Here is a 22430-nt window from a genome sequence, read left to right as displayed (position 1 = left end):
CTGGCAATTTAGAGTATTGAGCCAGCGATCAGATAAACGTGCGGGGAAAAAAAAAAAGTTCGACAAAATTTGTTCTTGATTGTTGATTATTATTTCATTGGGGGGGTTTCCCCCCCCCCCCCTTGATCATATAGAAAAATGAATCCTCTAATTCCATTTGCCGTTGTTGGTGAGCTACTTCAACATGGCGTCATAATAAAGCTCATGTCCTATGGGTCCGATCATAGCCGCCTCCCGGGTATCAAATTACGCCCTGCGAGTCTGGAGCAGTTTCCACAACACATTTTCACCTCAAAAAAACAACCACCATTTCTTTCTCATTCATTCACACATTTAATATTGACTTGGCTCTTCTCAAAACATTTTTGTGAATATCAATCAAATAAATTAAAACACCAAAATGGCCAAGGGCAAAGTAGACTACGGCGTCTACCTGGTAACAGACTCGACGCCCGCAATCCTAGGCAACAAAGACCTCACCAGCATCGTCGAGGCTGCTCTGCAGGGCGGCGTGACGATTGTGCAGTACCGCGACAAGCTGAGCGACCGAGAGACGGCAGTGAAGACGGCGAGGGCACTGCACGAGGTGACGAAGCGGTTTGGAGTGCCGCTGCTGGTGAATGACCGGGTGGACGTTGCGGTTGAGGTTGGTTGCGAGGGAGTGCATATTGGACAGGATGATATGGGTAAGTCTTTATTTTATTCTTGTTTTACTTATTTTATATTGTTGATAAGCATGAGATGAAGGAACTTATCTTGTTGAGACTCAAAATTGTTTTCAGTTTGGTGTAGATATATCATGGAGCAACAAGAAAAGCTAACCGCTATGACTCAAAAAACAAACAGCATACGAAGAAGCTCGAAAACTGCTGGGCCCTGACAAAATCATTGGCGTCACAGCCAGCTCCATCCAAGAAGCCCTCAAGGCATGTGAAGCCGGCGCCGATTATCTCGGCCTGGGCACCGTCTACGCCACTTCAACGTAAGTCAGTTGTCTCACGAGAACTCTCCCCTTCTCTCCCCCCTTATATCAAAACATGATAACTACTATACATACACACACATATGTATAACAACCGAATGACATATTACACAGCAAAAAAGACACAAAATCCATCATCGGCCCCGGCGGCATCCGCTCCATCCTGCTCGGCCTCTCCTCCGCCGGCCACTCCTCCATCCCAACCGTCTGCATCGGCGGCATCAACGGCTCCAACGCCACCTCCGTGCTGGCCGAGTCCAGCGCCGCCCCCGCAAAGAGCCTCGATGGCATCGCCGTCGTCAGCGCCATTGTCGCCGCTGCGGACCCTGCGGCAGCGGCCCGGGATTTGCTGGGAAAGGTCGTCGCCGGCCGGGTTCCGGATGTCATCAAGGCTGTGGCCGCTTCGACGCCGTTGTCTCATAACATGACTAACCTGGTGAGTCTCTGATTTTGATGGATGAAGTGCCAGAAAGAAGTTATAGAGACATGATTGATTGACTGTATTCATGCTTAGGTCGTGCAAAATTTCGCCGCCAATGTCGCTCTTGCTGTTGGCGGAAGCCCCATCATGGCCAACTACGCCGAAGAGGCCGCTGACCTGGCCAAGCTGGGAGGCGCCCTCGTCATCAACATGGGCACTGTGACGCCTGAAGGCCTGAAGAACCATATCCAGGCACTGCAAGCATATAACGCCGTTGGAGGACCCGTCGTGCTCGATCCTGTTGGGTATGTATCATAACTCTTCCCCCTCCCCCTTCCCCCTATTCAACTTCACTTCATATGACATATCAATTTGATCCTAATGCTAACATCACACGTCTACAGCGCCGGAGCAACCTCCATCCGCCGCAACGCCGTCAAAACGCTCCTCTCCTCCGGCAAATTCACTGTCATCAAGGGCAACGAAGGCGAAATCCAGACCGTCTACGGCGCCGCCGTCACCCAGCGCGGCGTCGACTCCGCCTCCTCCCTGACCATCCCCCAGCGCGCCTCCCTCGCCAAATCAGTCGCTCGCAGCACCGGCGCCGTCGTCGTGCTGACTGGCACAACGGATGTTGTTAGTGATGGCGTGCGGACGCTGCGCGTGGACAATGGACATGAGTTTTTGGGCAGGGTTACAGGCACGGGATGCACGCTTGGGACGACGATTAGTGCCATGGAGGCTGCGTTTCGGAGTGATCCGTTGATTGCGGCTGTGGCGGGCATGGTTTTGTTTGAGATTGCGGCGGAGAGGGCGGCTGTGAGGGATGATGTTAGGGGGCCGGGGACGTTTGTGCCGGCTTTTATAGATGAGCTGAGTGCTGTTCGGACGGAGACTGCAAAAGGAGACGTTGCATGGCTAGCAAAGGCCAAGATTGAGGCTCTGGCGGTAGAGTGAAGAGTGTAAATACGTATTAAGTTAGAGTGGTTGACATATAAACAAATAAAAGGAGGACAGGAAGTCATAAGGTATAATTATGAGAAGAGAAACCCTATGATATGCATGTTCCCTGCTGGGCTATAATACAAAAACGCTAATATAATCCAATGCCCATTTCTGCTCGCTTCAATACGCAAAACGCCTGATGATACCGCTTTGTCCAGTCTGTAGATCGATCCATATCCATATTCCACACAACTCTTGATGCCATGCCCCAATCTTACAAGCCAACCAAAAAACATCATATTAAAACGCATCCATCACCATCGGCTCCCCATTCAAGCTCCACGCCGTATCATTCATAAAGCTCTGCCACAAGTCATCATCCAAATCCTCCATCCCCATCATCATCCACCCCGGCCCATCCTCCCTCTTATTCACCACAGACGGCGGCGACAAAGACGCAGAATCACTACTGCTCCTCACATCCATCTCCATCCCCAATTTCTGCAGCTGCAAATCCACCAAATCCCTACCGTATTTTAACAATTTGTACATCCTATCTAACGGATCCTCCTCCATCCAACGATCGCTCTCCCTCCGCGCTACGACCGCGCCCACGACCTCAACCTCCCGATCCAGCATCTCCCTGATGCCCAGCTCGGAGACGATATACCTGGGGTCCCACCCGGGAAGCCGTATGATGAGCATTTTGATGCCCGTGATGATGGCGTAGGCGAGATCCGAGGCGTTGAGGCCGAGGAAGTTGCGCTGCTCCTTGTCGCTGAGGTCGCAGCACTTGACGGCTGCGTGGGCGGTGTAGAAGCGGCGGAGGGCACGGAGGCAGGACCAGAGGAGTTGGATGCGGTCTTCGAGTGGGAGGCCGACTGAGGAGCAGTGGGAGTCGGAGATGGACATGTCGGCGAGGAGAATTTCTGATATGGCCATGTGGCATTGGATGGTGCCTATGAAGAAGTTAGAATGTTTATTCATGGAAATATTATGCGGAAGGGGTACTGTTAAAAGAATAAGAGAAAGGGAATGAAAAGAACTTGCCATTATCAACAAGATGAGCTGGTAACGATGCCCGATATGCATCAATCTGCTCCTGAAACGTCTGTATCACCATCGTCAGGGGCAGCTGCATCGGCTGCGGCTGCGTAGGATCAAACGTCATGGCCATAGATATTGACTGCGACAGCATCTGTATCTTGACCAGCTTCGCCAAGTATATATCAGAGGGATATTCTCCTGGCGAAGTAAGCATGTTGCAGAAATTGTCCAGTTGTGAAGTGTTTATAAAAGCATCTGCCTTTTTGTTCGTGTTGAAGACGCTGTGCAGTATCATCGTTAGAAAAATGAGAAAAGCAATTGATTTGGAAGCTGATCTTCCGTCGTCCAAGGGTTGCTGAACTTACATGGCGTTGACGTAGTATGTCCCCACGTATGCTCGTGCGTATTCCAGTTCTCCCCATCTGATCTCGTCTTTGCTGGTAGGGCCGGTGGCGCCACATAGGCATCCGGTGTTGGCTGTATTTACACTCATCGATCTTGCGAGGAAGAGTAGATTGGTCAACTGTGCACTCCTCAAAGCAAAGTTGTGCCTAATTTGGGTGAATCTACCATTAGCATCGCTATATCCTGAAGCAAGAGGATTGCAGCAAATCATTGGCCGCGATGGAAAAAAGGAGTTTACTCACCAGCCGATTATCAGCAACAGACCCTGTAGAGTCTCAAGTCTCTTACTCCCTTCCATCACCATTAACCTCCCCAGCTCAGTCATCACCTCCTTTCCCAACCGATGCTGTCTCGGCCCATCAACGAAGCAGCTCACCATCATCACCACGCTCCACAAAAACGGCCTCTGTCGACGCAGCTCCGCCGCCGTCAAATGCTTCGGCACAACCACAAACGGTGCCAAGGGCGCATGCGTATCATGAAACTGAAGCAGCAAAGCCTCCGCCTCCGCCGCATCGGGCCACAGCCGATCAACCTTAACATAGTCGTTACTCCCGGCCTCGGAGCTCCACCCCGAAGCCTCGGCACTCTCTGACCTCGGCGACGGGAACAGATACTCAAACGTGACAATGCTATCACATTTGGTCTTCTGCCGCCGCTGCGGACGCTGTCCCTGTCCGTGGGGCCGTTCAGTGAGCGACTGGCCATTGGTCGATGAGGTCGACACCGACTCCGGCCCCGTCGACAACGACGACGACGGCTGCTTGGGCCTGCTGGGGTTTACAGCAACGACTCCATCGACAAACTGCGACGACAGCTCGTCCAATCGCTTCTCCAGCTCGGCCACCCTGGATCTCTTCGGCGCCTTTTTGGCTCGGGGCGGGGCGGGCCGCTGCGAGACGCATTCCTTGTTTAGTCTCTGGCACCTAACAACAACAACACAGGCAAACGTATTAATAAACCAATGTCCCTGCCGTAACACAGCAATAACGTAAACAACAGAAAAGCCAACCAGGCCCAAAGAGAGATAGGATAGGGAATGTCCCTCCGGAGCCGCACTGACAACCAAAAAAGAAAATCCCGTCCCCGGGTCCCTCCGAAGAGGAGGGAACAACAAACACCCCACGCATGCACGCATCTCCCGGGGAGGGGATCGGGCTCCGGAGGAATACAAATACAAAGCACCACCACGGGCAGACTCAAATGCAAGAGAGCTCTCACATACCTTTCACACTTGCTGCTCCTCTCCGGGCCGGGAATGCACCGCGCCTTGGCCTTTGCACATGTCGTGCAAGCCTTCGGACCTTTATTAGTGAGCTCCATCGCCGGGGGCTGGGCCGGGACGGTAGGGTCTTTTTCTTGATGCTTGATGCCGAGGTTCTCTCTTCTCTATTATTTTGTGGAGGGCTGGTTCGCTTGTACTTTTTGGATTTACACACAAGGTATTGGAAATCCCCGGTGCAAGTACTAGGTCTTTAAGTTAGTTACGGAGCCGTAGATGGCCTTTGCTCCGTAAGCTCGCCGCGTGGAGTTGCTCCGTCCTTTGATATCACGGAGAGAAAGTAGTAGTATCGTTGATAAGTGATAAGGGAGACAGACGAAAGAGAAAGACACCAAAAACAAAAAGGTAAGTTGGGTGGTGGTGTGAATTTTTAGCACGGGGAATCGAAACAGGCAGCCATTCATCCAAGTCAGCACACGTCCCAACAAAACAAGCAGAGAGAAGAAAAAAACAAAAGAATGCCAATGTACGAGAGAGAGAGAGAGAGGAAAGGGAATCTTCATTCATTCGGGGGGGGCTTCTGCAGAAACGGAACAGATCCAGAGAAGGGCTCCATGAAGTGCCTGAGAGACGGAGAGTCGGAGTTGAAATTGCACCGGACGTCCGTCTCGGAATTTGTGGGGCTGACGTTCCGCGGGTTGCGGCTGGGCTGGGGCATCCGAGACATTTTTCCAGCTCCGGGAGGTGCTAGGCCAGATGGGGAGAACGGGCACTGTACTCGTACAGTTGTTGCAGCTGCGAGACATTCCATGGCAAAAGTGACAGCCAACATGCAGCATGTGGGAATGACGCAGTTTGCAATCATGGGCGTCTTATTGGCCAACTGGAAAATGTCAATTACAGATTTCATTTACACAGGGCGTTAGTTCCGATCCAAGACGATACGAGTACACGGAGTAAGACAAGGTACGTCATCACAAGAGAGAGATATAGATAGACACATACACAAACACAGACACACAAGGCACAATGCAGAGAGGCACGAGAAAGGTTATAGGCGGCATCGTATACGACGCCAAAAAACTTATTGTATTCGTCAACCCATCTTATATGCAGCTTTAGCTGTCGTGGGAGCATAAAAAAAAAAGTGTCATCAAAAATGTGGCTATATAGAGAAAGGAACTTGATTTGCAGCTGGCTCGAGGCAAGCCGCGGCCATGGCATGGCGGTACTACTCAGTCATTTAAGCCGAGACGTCCATCACGCGGTTGACGTTGTTTTCCTCGCGGGCGAGCAGAGCCTCGGTGATGCCATTTTCAGGAACACCGGCGGCCTTGGCCTCCTGCGTGGCCTGCTCGATACCCAGCAGCTTATCAGTCCACAGAGGCTCCTGGACGTTGTCCGGTTCGCCGACGCCAATGAAACCGCCCTCGGCAGCCCATTGCGAAGTGCGCTTGATATCAAGGCGGGTCCAGATCTCGTCAAGAGCAGTCACGAGCTTCTCGCGGAGCTCCTTGTTGTGGCCGGGGGTAGGAGTGACTCGGAGACGCTCCTGGCCAACGGGGACGGTGGGGTAGTTAATGGCCTGGACGTAGATCTTGTAGTCCTGGAGGAGGAGATCCGAGGCCGCCTTGGCCAAACCAGCGTTGCCGACCAGGATGGGAATAATGTGAGACGGGTTAGGAATGACGGGAATGTCGCGGGCGTTGAGCTCCTCCTTGACGGCGCGAGTGTGGAGCTGCTGCAGGCGACGGTCGCCATCATAGGCCATCTGGTACTCGATAGAAGCCCTGGCGCCGGCCATTGTCGCCGGTGGCAGAGTCGAGGTGAAGATGAAACCGGGAGCGAGCGATCGAATCATGTCGACAAACTTGGCGCTGCCAGCAATGTAGCCACCAACGCATCCGTAGGCCTTGGCAAGAGTTCCGGTGAAAATGTCAATGCGGTCCATGATGGTTCCGCGAGGCCTGCCGTTGGCATGAGCCTCCCAATCCAGGTGCTCGGCGACACCAGCGCCGGTTGGGCCATACATGCCGACGGCGTGAACTTCATCCAAAAAGGTGAGAGCGCCATACTTTTCAGCCAGATTGCAAATTTCCTCAATCGGTCCAATGGAACCGCACATGCTGTAAACGGACTCGAAAGCGATAATCTTGGGGACGTGCAGAGGTAGCGACGCCAGCTTGGCCTCGAGATCTGCAATGTCATTGTGCTTGAACACAATCTTCTTGGTTCCGGAATGGCGGATACCCTGGATCATGGAAGCGTGGTTTAAGCTGTCAGACAGGATAACACAGTCTGGAAGTTTGCTGCCAAGGGTAGCCAGAGTGGCATCGTTGGCAACATAGCAGGAGCTGAAGACAAGCGCCGACTCGGTGGCGTGGAGCTTGGCCAGCGTCTGCTCCAATTCAACGGCATGCTTGTTGTGTCCGGAAATATTTCTAGTGCCTCCAGCACCGGCACCATACTTCTCCAGAGCCTCATGCATGGTGTTGAGAACGTGCTGGTTTCCACCCATGCCGAGGTAGTCGTTGGCACACCAGACGGTCACCTTGTCCTCCTTACTGGCCATGTGGGCAACCGGGAACTCCTTGGCGAGACGATTGATGTTGTTAAAGTAACGATACGATTTGTCCTTGTGCTTCTTGTCCAGTTCGGACTGGTAGAAATCTTCATAGGAAAACTTGCCGGTCGAGCTGAAGACGGACGGAGTCACGGTGACCGGCGGCGCATCCTTGCGGGCTGCCACGCCGGGAGGAGGAGGCGGCGCTGTAGCAAAAAGAAAAACATGTCAGTTGAAATTGATTCACAATAACAATAATAAACTTCAAGATAAACTCACCATTCTTGCGTCCCTCGAGAATTGGGCTCTCCACAGCCCGGGCCTCCTGGTTACGGCTCGTGTGAAGCCTAGCCTTGCCGGTGGTCTTGGTCTGCGCCGAAAAGGCACGAATGCCCGCCGCAGCGCCGTACTTGGACGATTGAACAGCCATGGCCTTGCCCATGACGGGGCAGCGATGCGCATACAGCTGCAGCTTGGACATGGTGCCGCCCAATGGCGAGGCCTTGGGGCGAGCCACCGTCGACATGGCACGCAGGGTCGCGGGCGATGCCGACTTCAGGAACGGGCACATGGCCTTGGATTGACGCAGGACGCTATCCATGGCGAAGAAGTTGTTGGTGTTGATCAGAGGTTCGCTGGTTTGCAAGATTGATGATGGGAGAAGCCTAGAATTCGGGTTGTTCCAGGTTCAATGTTGCAAAGTAAGCGTGGCAATAATTGAGGAAGCTGGGGAAGAGAAAAGAGAAAAAAAAAAAGCCCGTGGTGTTTAGTCAGTGGTGAGACGAAAAAGCGGAGGAATAGTCCAGCCACAGAAACCCCGTGTCAGGTCGCCTTTCCAGATTTGTCTGTCCACAAGCACAAAGCACAAAGCGGTTGCACTACACCTCGAGTCCCTGCAATTGCTTGCAAGAAAAAGGGAGAAAATGAAGATACTTGTCCAGTCGATGCGAGTGGAGGAAAAAGGAAGAAGAAATAGAAGATGCAGAAAAGTGGAAGACAATGGAAACTCGTCCATCCGAGGCTCGGGGACAGCGCCAATATCTATTCCCAGACAGTCTCAGACTCAAGACTCACTAATACGACACCACCCCACAGCTTCACTTTCCGAATGCCGGAGTCCCCCAACATACATCCAATACTGCACAGTACACAGTACGCCCCAAATACGCCCTCTCAGCTGCCATTTACGCCTCTGGCGATTCCGGCCTCTCGCTCGCTGCAACTTCTAGAAGCCCCTGCAAAACCCGCCCGTTATAGCGCGTGCATCCCAGCCAGTCAGCCGTCAGACCAACCCGCTCGCCTCGGCGTCCCTCGGGTCGTCTGACATTGTCTCGCTGCTGATTGGCCGACCTTCCAATGCCCTGCATCTTCGGATCTCCGGTTAGGGCCATGGCAGTTGGGAAAAGAATTGAGCCCTTTTTGTCTGTCGTTAGTCTTATATTCTCCGGTTTTACGGAGTGCAGACAACCTTGTCGTCATTCTCGTTGCCCGACTACGGGCTACATGCATTACAGCGCTGTCCTTTACTTGCTCAGCCGTTATTAGTGCTTCAGATGTGTAATTCTCACTTGTCAAGTCCAAATGCTCTGCATCAATTCCCCATTGCCAATGACTCAAATTGCTCACTTTATGGACTGATTCTCCCAGTCCTTCGTACGATTTCTACTGTTCTAGACCGCATACATCCACTAAAATCGCCTTGGCTGCCCATGCAGCACAATCTCCATTTCCTACATATATATCATCTTCTCCTGTCCTATTAGCTAGCGGTAAATAGAGAGAGTCCAAAAATCCCATCCCGTGCTGCTCTAGAGGTCTGTAATGAACTTGGTAGAATCGAATACCATCCCTGATAGAGAAGAAGAAAAAACGCCAAACCACAAGGCCAAGCAACACCCGCATTCTCGCCGTTATACTCCGTATGGAGCATTGGTGGGTATCTCGATTTTACATAGACTGACATGAGACTAAAAGGAGCACAAGAAGAAAAAAAGAAAGAAAAAGAGGCTTAAAAAGTTTTAGCCGCCCAAACGCCGCACTCCGCCGCATAAATGCCGCAAACACCGGAATGAACCCGCCTCACCGTCCTCAGTATTGTATCATATGCGCACGTTTATTTCTTAAAGATTTTGGCCATTGGGCTGGTGGAGTGCATTGTTTGCCCGTTGAGGTAGCCGAAAGCGACGCTCCGTCCTTTTATCGGCTGCTCGCCGCATTACCTGCGCATCTTCGGTAGCTCGAGCCGAATGTGGCATCGGCCGATGGATATTGTTCAAGTTCTGTTAAACCCCGGTGTAAGCACAAGAGAGGATATCAAACACGGCCAGGAGGAAAACATCAATAGGAAGAAAATAATGACAAACCTACACTTGGGTCAGGTGTCTCAAATACCCGTCTCAATTGGGCCAAAAAGTCCTTCTCCGAATGACCGTTCATAATTGCGATCCTATTTTGGATTTCCTCTTCCGGCGCTGTTGCTAGGTATGTTGGAGTGCAATGGCCCAATACTATCGCAAGCATAAACCGGCGATTATTTCGTATATGGCTCAGCAGGAGGCGCCATCGAGCGTCGTCTGGGAGAAACCCATGGCCCTGTGCTTTTTGGGCCACGGTAATCCCCTCGGTAAGCATTCTTGCTACGTCAGGCGGATTATCTTTGATTTCTGAATGAGCTTCTATCATTTTAGCCAACTCTTTCTCGAAATCGACCTTAGCATGACTTCGAGGCTGGCTGAACAACGATGCCCCTGTGTTAGTCGCAAGTGCCGCAACTGTTGACGTTGATCCTACTGCTTGTCCCATTTCCCTTGCTGCACCATTCGATGGCGTTATTGGAAAGATAGATGGAGCATTAGATTTCAGGATATGTGTGTTTGCCCCGGTCATTGGTAACGGGGCTGACGACGAAAACTGCGGCATGTGCGCCTTTGCTCTAGGTATTAGTCATGGGCTCTTGGTGATGAAGGATCTCGCATCACTTACTTGAGGGCCAAGTGGCATGACACCATCTGCCTGTGTTTGCGTAACCGGCATAGTGTTTATGTTTGATGCCGCTGTATCGTCATGAGCAAGGCCCGATGACGGACTCAACTGTGGTATATACAAGTCCTCCATCAAGCGTGCGTTGACAGCGGCCATATCAACCCTAGAGGGCCTGGCGGCTTCAGCCATCGCTCGAATCTGTTCTGCTCTTTGTTTCTGGTCCAGCATCATCCTGTACTTCTCAGGGTTGGTGTGCCTCATCCGCTCCAAGTCGTGCAGCTCTTGGGCGTCTTTTCGCTCTTCAGCTGTCAGTTCATTGGTGGGATCTTCTTCTTCAAATGTATCTGTCGAGATGATTTCGCGAATGGTACCTCCAGGTTGAGCATGCTCGATGAGCTTGTCCAGTATTCTGTCTCGACCTTTTAAGACTCCGAGGTCCTTGGCTGGCTTCGGTTTTATTGGCTGAAGCAACTCCCCTACTCGCTTTCCCCAGCTAACGGGTTTCTTCTTGTCTACCACGCGTGACGCGAGTTGCATCTTGAAAACAGTCTTGTTTTGCAATGCCTCCTCAAAAGCTCCTGAAACGACAAACTGATAGACGTATACCGTCTTTTCTTGCCCAAATCGGTAGGCTCGTCCCACCGCTTGTTGCTCTGTCACCGGATTCCACTTGAAATCGAAGATGACAACACGGTTGGCACCGTAAATGTTAAGACCAACGCCACCAGCCCCTGTGGAAATAAGATAGATCTCTTGCTTTCCAGTATTGAAAGCTTTGATCTGCTCCTGCCGCTTGAATGCGGCCGTGGAACCGTCTAGGCGACATACCGTACGCCTCTGCTCCTTGAACAAGTTTTCGAGATAATCCAACGTAAGTAGGGATTGGCTAAATACGAGGACCTTGTCTCCTATGGCACGTGCTTCATCCAGAATCATCAGAAGAAGCTCAACTTTTCGTGACAGAGCAGGATTGGCATTATCAGCCTTGCTTGTCTCCTTAAGAACACTAGAAATCATACTCTGGGGAAAGGTTATCGCCGGAGCTTTGGTCTTAGCAATGCAATCGTCGTCTGTGTCGTCTTCGTTTTCGTCGGGTTCTTTCAACTGTGCCGCTGCTGGTGTCCTTGATGATCCTGGCACATCTGCCTTGGATGACATTTCCAACACCTTTTGCCTGAAGCAACGAGGATGATTGCAGATGAGCCTGAGGTGATCTGTGGCGCCAAATACCTTTGCCTGTTTCGAGTCCGCCAAATACGGCGCCATTTCGGCCAAGTAGAGGTTGTAGAGTAGTTTCTGAGTGGGGGTTGGCTCAACGAATAGGACGAATTCGTACTTGGCAGGCAGCTCATGTTTGACACTCTGAGTGGTGGCTCGTTGCACTTTGGGTGCTACATTGAGCTTCAATACTTCCAGCATTTTCAGGGCTTTTCGTTTTTCTTCCCTTGTACTGTCATGCCACAGGCCGCAATGGATTGGGTTGCCGTATATGTCTCGAAATTCTTGTTCAGGGCCGAGGAAATTCGGCGCCACCCAGTTGATCATCCAATAGTACTCTTCGACATTGTTGGACAGCGGCGAGCCGGTCAAGGCAATTCGGCTTCTAGTGCGAAATTCCTGGCAAGCTCGGTGAATATTCGATTCCGGATTCTTCATCACATGGGCCTCGTCACATATCACCATGTTGGGCGACTGTGTAAGTATCTCCCGCATGTCGTTTTTTGACCGTTCAAACAATTTGTGCCCAACAACCAACACTCCGCCATCTCGCTCCCAGGTCTTGATAATTGACATGCGTTCATCCACTTTCTGAGCTGACTCGACTTTGAACACATTGCCGAGTAAGCCTCTGGGCGACCACATCAATATCTCGTCGAGCCAGTTATCAACCAGGCCAGCGGGGCATAGGATAAGTGACTGCGACTTTCTGAGCTCTTGGGGAACCTGTGAACGCACAGATTCATCATCTGAGTTTGCAGCCTCGGTCACAGCTACCAGAAATGTGATGACTTGCATCGTTTTCCCCAGGCCCATGGTGTGAGCGAGGAGACAGCCCTGGCGAGTCTTTCGCTCCTTTGCGTCGAGGACAATTTGGTCCCACAGAAACCGCACTCCATTGATCTGATGATCCTTTATGCGCTGTCCGATATCATCATTCACATAAATGAATGGTTGATCGTCCTCCTTGCTTTCGTTTATAATGACTCGAGACTTATCCACAGAGAGAGCGTTTGAGTTTGCCAGAGTAGCTCGCACTTTCTCTCGGCGAGCCTCAATCTCTGCAGCACGTTTCATCTCTCGTTCTCGAAGAGCAACGCCCTCTTTATTTTGGATAATTTCTTTGACCACGTGTTTGCGCACCTTTGAGGGCGTATCGGTAACGCCAAGCTGATGCTCATCAGCTTCGTCTAGCCCTATTTCGTCGTCAAAGGCATCGGTTCTGTAAATTTGGTTGCTCTGTGGGAATTGGGGCGCCCACTCTTTGATAAACGCATGGAAAGTAGAGAAGAAAGCCTTTGCGCGATTGATTCTGTTCTTGTCTGTCTTGTCCAAAGCCACGACTCGCTTATCTATGCATTGACGGCACCGCGTGCAGCTCAAGAAGAGTTTTGTGACATCAAATGCAACGGTCGTTGTCTCTTCTTTTCCAATATCAGACTCTTGGGCAAGAGGATTCGTTTGGTGGGAGTGTATCGAGGCCTGCCAAGCATCTTCTGCTGTATTGTCTTGCATTAGTCGAAGAATCCATTCACGGCGAGTTTGTGGAAGCTTCCATAGCAGACAGAGAACCAATCTCCAACGATCTTTCTGCTTTGCCCAGTGCCTTGGAGAATGTTCACCGATGGTCTGTAGGCTTCCCAGATGATCCATAGGCGGTACCTCTTCGGGCAAAACGATTGCTAGCAATGACTTTTCTGCGATGACACCAGCTTCTCGCACTTCACGTTTAACCGGAGATGTCAGATCAATGTATTGTATCGCCGATTTACTGTCTGTGATTTGTTCATCAGACTCCAGAAGCGTAAGATCGATGACCATGTCAGATTCAATATCAGATGGTATGTGACTTGGCCGAAATGGTAGTGATTGGGGAACATCTTCAAAAGGCTCTCTGTCGGCCATGAACAAGTCATCTTCATCGCCATCATCAGGCACAATGAATTCATCTTCATCGCCATCAGGAGGCACAAGGAATTCCTCTTCATCAGGTACAACGAATTCATCTTCATCAGAACTAGTCAGCACTTCATCGTCGAAAGGATCCATGGGAGTCTTTGCGATAGATAATTTTGGCTTCGGCTTCGGCATATCCGAGGGTTTAGGCGGAGCTTCGCGCTGCTCCAGAAGCTCAAGCAGCCATGTGTGATACAGCTTGTCGCTCAAACTCTGCTCCATGACACTTGCTTGTGTTCGGACCTCGCGCTCTGTTTGCCAAGTGTTGTCGAGTATTTCGGCATAAAGCTTCTTTATTCGCGTTTCATAACGCGAAACTTCTCTGCGCGCCTTAAATATCTTCTCTTTAGTCCTCTCTCCTCGCCTAGACTTTTTCCAGATTTGGTGGGCTTTGAGATTGTATTTAGGCAGCTTTGTTTCTTTCCATATAGCTTCCATGGCAGCCATCTCTTCCTTCAAAATGGATCCCACACGCTCTGTGGAGAATTGGCGGGCCTGTTCACGCTCCCTTGCAGCAGTCTCTGCATTCTCTTCATCGATTTCTCGCTGCGTCTCTTCATCCCAAGAATCCGGCAAGTCGTCAAGATCAACTACAGACTCGCTTCTATTAGAAGGGGTCGGGGATCTAACAACAGCATCACCCCGTTTGAGTGCCGCTTCCTTTTTGGAGTTTTTGATCAATTGCCTTCGTATGATGCTGTTGGTGACAAGCCTTTTCCCAGGAGGTATCGTGTATTTTGAAGACACGACGGCAAATCCGCCCTTGACATGACTGATGTGAGGGACGTCAGGAGAATCAACATGAGATAGCACAGTTTGTCGATGGCGGCCTTTTTCGCCTAGGTAGGCATAAACAGGAGGAATTCCTGTAGCGGGACGCTCGTCATTATTGCTTTGTTTCTCAATTGTGCCCACCAAATTTAATGGTACAGTTTGCGTTAATGCAAGTGAATCCGAATCAGCCAGAGGTTTCGTGCTCAAGTTTGTTGGCGCTAATCGTCTCCGCTTAGAAGGCTGTTCTTCGCTTTGCTGAGCAGGCGGCGGGCTTTCAATGAGATTAAGAGGAGGAGCAGATGCAGAGTCTGCCTTGACACAATGATCTGTGTCTCCATTCATTGTTTGCATGATACAGTCCCCGTCAAATTCTGCAAAGAGGTTGTCGAAGGATGTAACATCTTGAACATGTCTTGTATTCATCACTTCCTCTTGGTCTGTCTCATGCTTGGCTGGATTGCCATGTAGGCCTAAATTTGGTGATGCATATGAATACGGCTTCACGGGAGGTGTATTGGCTATCTCGCCTTTGACGTCACCTCCTTCTTCGTCGAGGTTGGTCGCATCGCGGCTCTCTTTCAGCCATTTTTTCTTCCACGAACGAAAACCTTGACTTTTCGCTTGAAAACCAAGGATGGCCTCTGCTAAACCTGCCTTGCTGCGCGCAGTGGTTATGCCGAGAGCTTCCTGCAGCTCTCTCCTTCCAAAAAGAAGCTCGTAGGTGAGTAGTGTTCTTCCATCGATGTCTTCAGTAGCTAGTTTCGCGGCCAACGCAGCCGGATTTCTGACCCATAGATGGCATTGAGAACATAATTCCATTGAGAGAGTATCTGGGTCCCAGTAGAACGGATCATCCTGGGTCGTAGTACCCATCAGGGCCACGGGTGCTGTCAATGCGAATGAATCCACTATCAAGTGTGTTAGCCAGTCACATCTCGTAAGCCTGAGCAAGATTTGCTAGTCATTTCATCTTCAAATAGAAAGAAGAGCAAGGTTTCAACCAAGGTTGAATGTGATGTAAACAAAGATTGTGGTATAGGAAATAGAGAGCCAACTCACTACTAGGATTTCTCCCGCTGAAAGCAGCGTGTGCATTAGAACAGAGAGATGACGGTTTTGTGAAGAGGGGAAGGAATCCTTGAAACAGGTCAAAACAGTCGAGAAGAAGATTAAAGAGAGATGATTAAAGGGAGAGATGATGAGAGGGAAAGAGACGGATAGAAATGATAAGAGGTGGGAGCGTGCTTGATATCTGAGGTTGTGAGGAAGAGGAATATTGAATGGCCCGTGCCCTCACTTGATCTGCGAGAAAAGCAAATAGAAAGTAAAAGAACCGCAAACAATTCTAGGAATCTTCCCAGAAAACAACAAGAACAAAGAAATGCAGCCCTGCACAGACTACTAATGACCAGATGCGGGCTGCGTGCTCATAAGTTTGTTTGCTGTGGTGATCGCATCTGTGCAGGGTCGATACGCGTTGGCTCGAGTTTGTTGGTTGAGAAAAGAGAACGATTCACAGCACGCTCTCACGTGACTCTCGAATGAGCAAACCACAGACGCAGCGGATCAACTCTTCTCCTTGTATATGCCCAGCTGCCACGAGCGCGGCCGGGCGCTTTATATCTGTGCTGTTGTTTGGTTTTTTTCTCTCTTTTTCTTCGAATTCTTTTTCATACCGGCCTCAGCCCACCAAAGCTTAAAAAGATGACGGTCCGGTGTCAGGGCGTCTCAGCCATGGCGGTAGTGCCAAAGCGGGAACTGCTAGGGAGGCGGCTAGTAGTCTAGGGTCTCAGACAAACGTGGTTTACAGGGGACTGGCGCCTAGTTGGGGGAGCTGATAGGCGATCGCGGGGGCCGAGGCGGGCACTGGGTTGCGCTGCGTCTGGACAAGGCATCTTTTTTGCAGCTGGGATCCAACGACAGAACAGACAGATAGGCATATTGAAGAGTCCAGAAGGAAGAACAGCGTATATAGGGTTAATTATTATGATTTTTCTATACATATGTAATAATTATAAGCTCATATAATGAATTCTGTAGAATGCTGATCCAAATTCATCGTGATGCCTCTCTACTCTCTGGAAGAGCGAAGAAGAAAAAAATTCAAAGACGCAATTAATAAGCCACTCAGCGACATCGCGCCCTAGCATCAACGTCCCATCCGCTCAGCCTATCCAAAGACATGCGCAACTATTACACAACCAACAACCACACTTGAAACTTCTTCACCAAAACTGCCGGCCGTTATCCAGGCCCAACAACCTCCAACTAGCCAGTTTTCTCCTCGCCAACGAGGCCTCCTACCCGCCTCGTCTCATTCCCAGCCGTCATGGCTTCTCTCACGAGCGGGGCATTCCCCCCACCACTAAAAGAGACTGAGAAGAATGCTCTCGTCGAGGTGGTCAAGGACTGGGCCATTGCCAATGGCCTCGCTGTTCGGTCACCCCCCACGGTTGTTCCAACTGAGGCAGATCCAGCGGGCATCACGGCCGTCAACGTCCCCGTCACTCTCTTCCCCAGTCCATTCCCGAAGAAGTGCTTCGAGCAGGGCCAAGCAGTGCAGCAGACTTACAATGAGCTGTATGCGGCCGTGAGTCGTGACGAGGCATTTCTGGAGCAAACAGTCAAGGAGTGAGCAGCAGCAATAGACATCTTATCTCTTTTATGAGCTTCATCAGACTAACATAATCTGCTTAGGGTCATAGATGGTGACGACTTCATCCGCAACCTGTGGGATGTTCATCTCAAGGTCAAGGCTGAGGGCTACACTCAGGTATCTACTATATTGCATTTTGAAATTAATTCCTATCTATGAACGTCATACTCATTCATCACCCGTGCCTCCAGCCTCTGTCCTTGGGTCTGTTTAGATCAGACTACATGGTTCACCAAGATAGCTCAACGTCTCTCCCTTCCGTCCAAGCGAAGCAAGTTGAATTCAACACCATTGCCGCATCATTCGGTGGTCTCTCAGCTTTTACCTCAAAACTACACAAGTCAGTTCATACCTGATTCTTTGATATGATCACAGAAGCTAAACTTCGCCCATAGATTCCTTGCTGATACCGAGTACCCCCTACTCCAAAACGCCTTGGCACCCAACTCACTCAACCTTCCCGACAACCAAAGCATCCAGGGCCTGGCCGGCGGTATCCAAGCCGCCTTCCACGCATACCCCAAATCAGAACTAGGTTACGCCAAGTGCGTCATCTTCCTGGTCCAGGGTGGCGAGCGCAACATCTTTGATCAACGCCATCTAGAGTACCAAGTCACTCAGTCATCACCAACGATACCAGTTTTCAGACTTGCCATTGCCGACATTCTCAAGCACACCACCCTTGCCGACAGCCCGAAGCGCCAGCTCCTCTATCATCTTCCACGTGATCCCTCCAAGGTCTTCGAAGTAGCCGTCATCTATATGCGATCTGGTTACCACACCAATGACTACCCTGATCAAACGGCCTGGGACGCCAGATACCACCTAGAGCGATCTGGTGCGATCAAGTGCCCCAGCATCCTCACCCAGCTCGCCGGTACGAAAAAGGTCCAGCAAGTGCTCGCTACTCCCCGGCCATCATCTGCGCCATCTGTCCTCAGCAAATTCATCGACGACAGCACCCCGGCCGCAGCCGAGCTCTGGAAAACCTTTACCAACATTTACCCCATGGACACATCCGAAGCCGGTCTAGAAGCACGCAAGAAGGCCCAGGATCCCGAGCTCTGCAGGGCATACGTTCTCAAGCCCCAGCGAGAGGGTGGAGGCAACAACATCTACCGCAGTGCCATCCCAGAGTTCCTCAAGACGCTGCCAGAATCCCACTGGAGCGCATACATTCTTATGGAACTCATTGTACCGCCTCCCGTTTCAAACATCATCCTTCGCAACGGCCACCTAGAGGAGGGCGGCATCATATGCGAGTTGGGCATATACGGTACTTGTCTCTGGAACCAGGGCACCGGCGAGATACTCCACAACAAGGGTGCAGGATATCTGCTCCGTTCCAAGGGAGACCAGAGTGAAGAGGGAGGCGTTGCGGCAGGGTACGGTTGCATGGACAGCGTGAGCTTGGTATAGAAGGTGAATAATTAGAATCAAACAAATAAAGCAGAATAAAAGCCAACATGACTCGTCATCACAAACGTGTTGGGGAATCGTAGTAGAGATGCTCCGGCAAACTAGCCTTGGGAGCGCACATCGCATAGAAGCTAGCAAGAGAGCTGAGAGTTCATCCACCATAACAGATCGTACACCATATCATCAGGCAATACAGTTACATAGTAGGCATCCATCCGCCCTTCAATTCGCCAAACACCGATCCCGACCAGTTGCAGCCAGCCACGTTTGTTATCGATTTACTCGCCCTGTTCAGGGAGGGAAGGGCGCTTCAGAACCTCAATGTTGCCTGCAGTTTTTATCACCATTGAGTTAGCAAGCTGCTGAGATTATAAATCTTCGTAAATCTTGGAGAGGAGGATGGCTTACGCTGGATGATGCTGAGGCCTTGTCTGTTCTGGCCGTTGGAATCGGTATAAGTGTTGATGGACGCATCGCCCTCGACATAGACCATGGAGCTGGTAATCAAGTTCAATGTCAGCAACGTTCTCTCGCTATATATACTTGAATCGTCGTTTCGCGCGCAAAACAAAAGAAGAACACAAATCACATACCCCTTTGGCAGACCCATGATAAAGTCCCTGCGGGGACCGTCGACGAAGCCAGTGACGCGGAACCAGCTTGTCTGACGAGCATCCTTGGGCCCACTGTTGCTCGCGACGGTGTATCTGACGTATTCCTTGAGGCTCTCTCCAGAACCGGCAGTCATGCCCTCGGGCGAGTCAGCCAAGTGGCCGATGATGGTGATGCGGGCGACGGAGCGAGGCGAGGTGGTGCTGAATGCGCGAGCAGCTCCCGCACTAGCGACGGTGGCGCGGCGCAGCAAGAAGGACGACATTGTGAAGTTATTATCAGTAATCGACGCAAAGACGGAAAATATCGAAGGAAAAGGTAGTTATGGAAGGGTAAAGAAAAGTAACAAGAGGTTTTCGTTGCTTTGGTTGTTGTTTTTCCGTTTGTTCTTCTCCCTCGTCAAAACGAACGGCCCGCGATAAGATCAAGGACCCATGCCCAAGCTCTCTGAGCAGTGATTGGATGGCGGGGTATTTTTCCGGCCCCCGGTTGTGAGATCAACACGCCAGAATGCAGAAGCTCCCCCTTGCACAGATGCAGAGCATGTGGTTCATATGCCTCTAAAGGGATGAATCGCTATATGAGGTACAGCTTCAATAACAACGTCGGTACCTTGTAGCTTCTGGCAGTCGTCACTGCGGGGTGACTAGCACATTGCTCTGTTTTTAGCATTTTTAGCAGCTGCTGCCATGTACCCGGCAAGTACCCAGGCTGTCGATGTAAGTCAGACCTCACATGTGCAACAGCATCAATAACAACACGGAAAATGCCCAGCATAACTCTGCCGTGAATGAACAGCACAACTTTGTATAAATCGTGCATGCAAAGACATTATCGTATCAAACACATTTGGTCCCTCATCCCGCAAATCAAATTCCATCTCCGGCTGCCTTTCCGCCTCTCCGGTGAGCCTCCAATCCTCCCTCCACCAAACCCATCCATCACAACAACCCAAACTCAAGTCAACCTTGAACCCTCCCCCTTGTCACGGCATCAAACAGACTGCCCACCCTCCAAATTCATACCAACAAGTCCAAGCCACAGCCGTCTCTAATCCTAATCCTCCCCTATTTTTTCTATTTTTTTTTCCCACGCCTTGCCTCCAATCCCAAATCCCGGGAGCCGCTGCCGCTGAAGGTGCGGGATGGCGGGCGCACAGACTTTCCCAATCCGGTCGTCAATAGACTCCCAATACGGCTCTCAATAAACGCCTCCAAACTGAGACAAACTTCACAAAACTTGCTTACGCCGTGTGATTGCCCGCGCTGTGATGCTTCATGTCCAGGCGCATGTTAATTAAAAATGTACTTTTACTTGCTTTTTGGCCTGCGCTGTGCAGCTCGTATCCCCTGCAGTGCCTGCTGAGAAACCACTTGCAAGGAAATGGGCTGCTTCGAGCTGGATCTTGAACCTGGTCCTTGATGCCGTGTTCTTCCCCCCTTCGCAGGCTGCCGCTGCAGTTTGCTGTTCTTTTAGCGGTCGATAGTTTTATCTTGGCCACTTGTATGAGCTGGTGATTGGGTTTTTCTTTTTATCAGGATGGGCGTTTTTATTACTTTGGAGCATTCAGGTCGCTTAGATGCGTTCGTAATGAAATGTCCTCGAGTGATGCTGCTGTGCCTTATTGTCTTATTGACTGTATAAAAATCAATTGCTCGACTCTCTTTTGTCAACCGTTCACCTTTACACAGTGATGTGTTATTGAACTTGGATTCATTCATATGCAAAGACTCTTTTTATTTCGTCTGCCTTCAAAAGTTGTGCGAATTTCTCTTCATCAGCGTCGCTCTTCTTCTACATCTTCTTCTTCTCTATATATCATCTTCATCAATATCACCGGTATCACCATCTCTTTCTGCGTCATCTAACACAAGTCTGTTTAACGTCACGATACCCAACGATCATCATCTCAACTGCTCCCTTAATTAACACCGCCATCATGAGTGGCATCCCCCTCCATCCCATCATCCCTGATTCCTCCATCTGGATGCTTGGTCCAGCCCCAACCGTCTACACCAGTCCCTCCCTCACAGTCAACCTCGTCTGCCGCATCTTCTTTGGCATCCTCGCCAACCTTATCTGCCTCATCCCCCTTCAACTACTCTACCGCAACGGAGAATTCGCCGCCGTCGTCTTCATCCTCAACATGGAGCTGGAGAACCTACGCAACATCGTCAATGCTCTCATCTGGCGGAACGACGACGTGGAATCGTGGTGGCCCGGCTACGGCTTGTGTGATGTCGACGGTTTCCTGCACAACTTTTGTATCAGTCTCTACGCCACATGCCTCCTGGCCATCATGCGGAACCTGGCCATCCAGGTCGGTAGTCTGAGAGCCAACCCGCCGTCTCTGAGAGAGAAACGAAGACGCAACATCATCCAGGCCCTCATCATATTCCCGCTGCCTCTGGTGCAGGTTGCCTGGACGTATCCTCTTGCACAGCAGCGATATTACGTTGGCACTTTGGTTGGGTGTTACTGGCCGAATGCATCTGCCTGGCCTACTGTCGTCTTCGAGATTCTCCCACAGGCAATTGTGTCTCTTATCACTGCCGGCTATGCGAGTAAGTATTGCAGTCAATACCCGAAATACACAGCTTCATAACCCTTTGGAGTCATCAGCTAACATCTTTCCTAGTCTTCATTTACATACGCTTCCGCCAAATCACCAAGTCAACTCAGTCTGCTCTCTCCAGCAACCCCCTTGCTCATAGCCGCAACCAACGAGCCCGCCGCCGCCTCTATCTCATGGTCATCTCCATTCTTATACCCTTCCTTCCTGTCGTCCTCGCCCTGGCAGCCATCAACGTTATCAACACTTGGCCATTGCAGCCTTTCGACTTCAAAGCCATTCATAGTAACGAACGAGCGATCCCCTGGTCCACTATTATATATCTACCCAGCAGCCAGATAGGATGGATGTTCATGAACATCTGCTACGTACCCATCATAACAGCTATACCAGTCTTCGTCTTCTTTGGCATGACCAAAGACGCTATGAACTGTTACCGAGTCATTCTCTTGTACGTGGGGCTTGGGAAGGTGTTTCCAAGTCTATACGAAGAGTATAATCCCGACTCAAGAGCCCTAGCCTCGATGTCCAACGGCTGTTCAAACAGCAACACGGCATTAACAAGGTAATCGCCTCCCAACCAGTAGTCTATTGCTTCAAACACAGAAAGAGAAATGCTAACCAAGCCGTTACCAGATCCTCCAAAAAGAATCCAA

General features: G+C 50.7%; 8 protein-coding genes across 8 annotated transcripts; 3 read left to right on the top strand and 5 right to left on the bottom strand.

Moving 5' to 3' along the window:
• Window positions 1-400: 400 nt before the first annotated feature.
• M431DRAFT_76018 (hypothetical protein) lies at window positions 401-2360 on the top strand (the record flags this gene model as incomplete). Its single annotated transcript, XM_024922419.1, has 5 exons — window positions 401-686; window positions 847-982; window positions 1097-1418; window positions 1497-1708; window positions 1808-2360. 5 exons carry the CDS (start codon window positions 401-403, stop codon window positions 2358-2360), a joined length of 1509 nt encoding a protein of 502 aa, XP_024779179.1.
• A 288-nt stretch (window positions 2361-2648) lies between these two features.
• Window positions 2649-5123, bottom strand: M431DRAFT_76094 (hypothetical protein; the record flags this gene model as incomplete). The annotated part of the gene is made up of 6 exons (XM_024922427.1): window positions 2649-3307; window positions 3360-3676; window positions 3761-3946; window positions 4043-4458; window positions 4528-4726; window positions 5026-5123. The coding sequence occupies 6 exons, from the start codon at window positions 5121-5123 to the stop codon at window positions 2649-2651; spliced, it is 1875 nt and encodes a 624-aa protein (XP_024779178.1).
• A 968-nt stretch (window positions 5124-6091) lies between these two features.
• Window positions 6092-8581, bottom strand: M431DRAFT_134938 (hypothetical protein). The gene is made up of 2 exons (XM_024912524.1): window positions 7865-8581; window positions 6092-7791 (listed from the first exon to the last, which is right to left on the bottom strand). The coding sequence occupies exons 1-2, from the start codon at window positions 8184-8186 to the stop codon at window positions 6266-6268; spliced, it is 1848 nt and encodes a 615-aa protein (XP_024779177.1). The 5' UTR covers window positions 8187-8581; the 3' UTR covers window positions 6092-6265.
• Window positions 8582-9178: 597 nt separating this feature from the next.
• On the bottom strand, window positions 9179-9589 carry M431DRAFT_504429 (hypothetical protein). Its single transcript, XM_024918474.1, has 2 exons — window positions 9569-9589; window positions 9179-9517 (listed from the first exon to the last, which is right to left on the bottom strand). The coding sequence occupies exon 2, from the start codon at window positions 9485-9487 to the stop codon at window positions 9248-9250; it is 240 nt and encodes a 79-aa protein (XP_024779176.1). The 5' UTR covers window positions 9488-9517; window positions 9569-9589; the 3' UTR covers window positions 9179-9247.
• Window positions 9590-9871: 282 nt separating this feature from the next.
• On the bottom strand, window positions 9872-15947 carry M431DRAFT_305164 (hypothetical protein). Its single transcript, XM_024914181.1, has 3 exons — window positions 15575-15947; window positions 10568-15423; window positions 9872-10510 (listed from the first exon to the last, which is right to left on the bottom strand). Coding segments are annotated over exons 1-3 (5445 nt in total). The 5' UTR covers window positions 15576-15947; the 3' UTR covers window positions 9872-9922.
• Window positions 15948-16844: 897 nt separating this feature from the next.
• M431DRAFT_2093 (hypothetical protein) lies at window positions 16845-18590 on the top strand (the record flags this gene model as incomplete). Its single annotated transcript, XM_024913435.1, has 4 exons — window positions 16845-17146; window positions 17213-17288; window positions 17363-17511; window positions 17567-18590. The coding sequence occupies 4 exons, from the start codon at window positions 16845-16847 to the stop codon at window positions 18588-18590; spliced, it is 1551 nt and encodes a 516-aa protein (XP_024779174.1).
• A 278-nt stretch (window positions 18591-18868) lies between these two features.
• M431DRAFT_491091 (hypothetical protein) lies at window positions 18869-19467 on the bottom strand (the record flags this gene model as incomplete). Its single annotated transcript, XM_024916870.1, has 3 exons — window positions 18869-18918; window positions 18999-19087; window positions 19184-19467. 3 exons carry the CDS (start codon window positions 19465-19467, stop codon window positions 18869-18871), a joined length of 423 nt encoding a protein of 140 aa, XP_024779173.1.
• A 1674-nt stretch (window positions 19468-21141) lies between these two features.
• On the top strand, window positions 21142-22343 carry M431DRAFT_107686 (hypothetical protein; the record flags this gene model as incomplete). The annotated part of the gene is made up of 2 exons (XM_024911656.1): window positions 21142-21766; window positions 21841-22343. 2 exons carry the CDS (start codon window positions 21142-21144, stop codon window positions 22341-22343), a joined length of 1128 nt encoding a protein of 375 aa, XP_024779172.1.
• Between the last annotated feature and the right edge of the window lie 87 nt (window positions 22344-22430).

Source organism: Trichoderma harzianum (genome assembly GCF_003025095.1).
Source record: "Trichoderma harzianum CBS 226.95 unplaced genomic scaffold M431scaffold_2, whole genome shotgun sequence".
Classification (NCBI taxonomy): Eukaryota; Fungi; Ascomycota; class Sordariomycetes; order Hypocreales; family Hypocreaceae; genus Trichoderma; species Trichoderma harzianum.
This window is presented reverse-complemented; position numbering and strand designations above follow the sequence as displayed.

What these genes read in the sequence shown, in the direction of transcription:
- M431DRAFT_134938 (XM_024912524.1), bottom strand. Translation starts at nt 8,186, where the DNA reads ATGGATAGCGTCCTGCGTCAATCCAAGGCCATGTGCCCGTTCCTGAAG. An exon ending in TCTCGAGGGACGCAAGAATG is followed by an intron (nt 7,792 to 7,864) that starts GTGAGTTTATCT and finishes TTTTTGCTACAG; the next exon opens with CGCCGCCTCCTCCTCCCGGC.
- M431DRAFT_504429 (XM_024918474.1), bottom strand. Translation starts at nt 9,487, where the DNA reads ATGCGGGTGTTGCTTGGCCTTGTGGTTTGGCGTTTTTTCTTCTTCTCT.
- M431DRAFT_305164 (XM_024914181.1), bottom strand. An exon ending in TCATGCCACTTGGCCCTCAA is followed by an intron (nt 10,511 to 10,567) that starts GTAAGTGATGCG and finishes CCTAGAGCAAAG; the next exon opens with GCGCACATGCCGCAGTTTTC.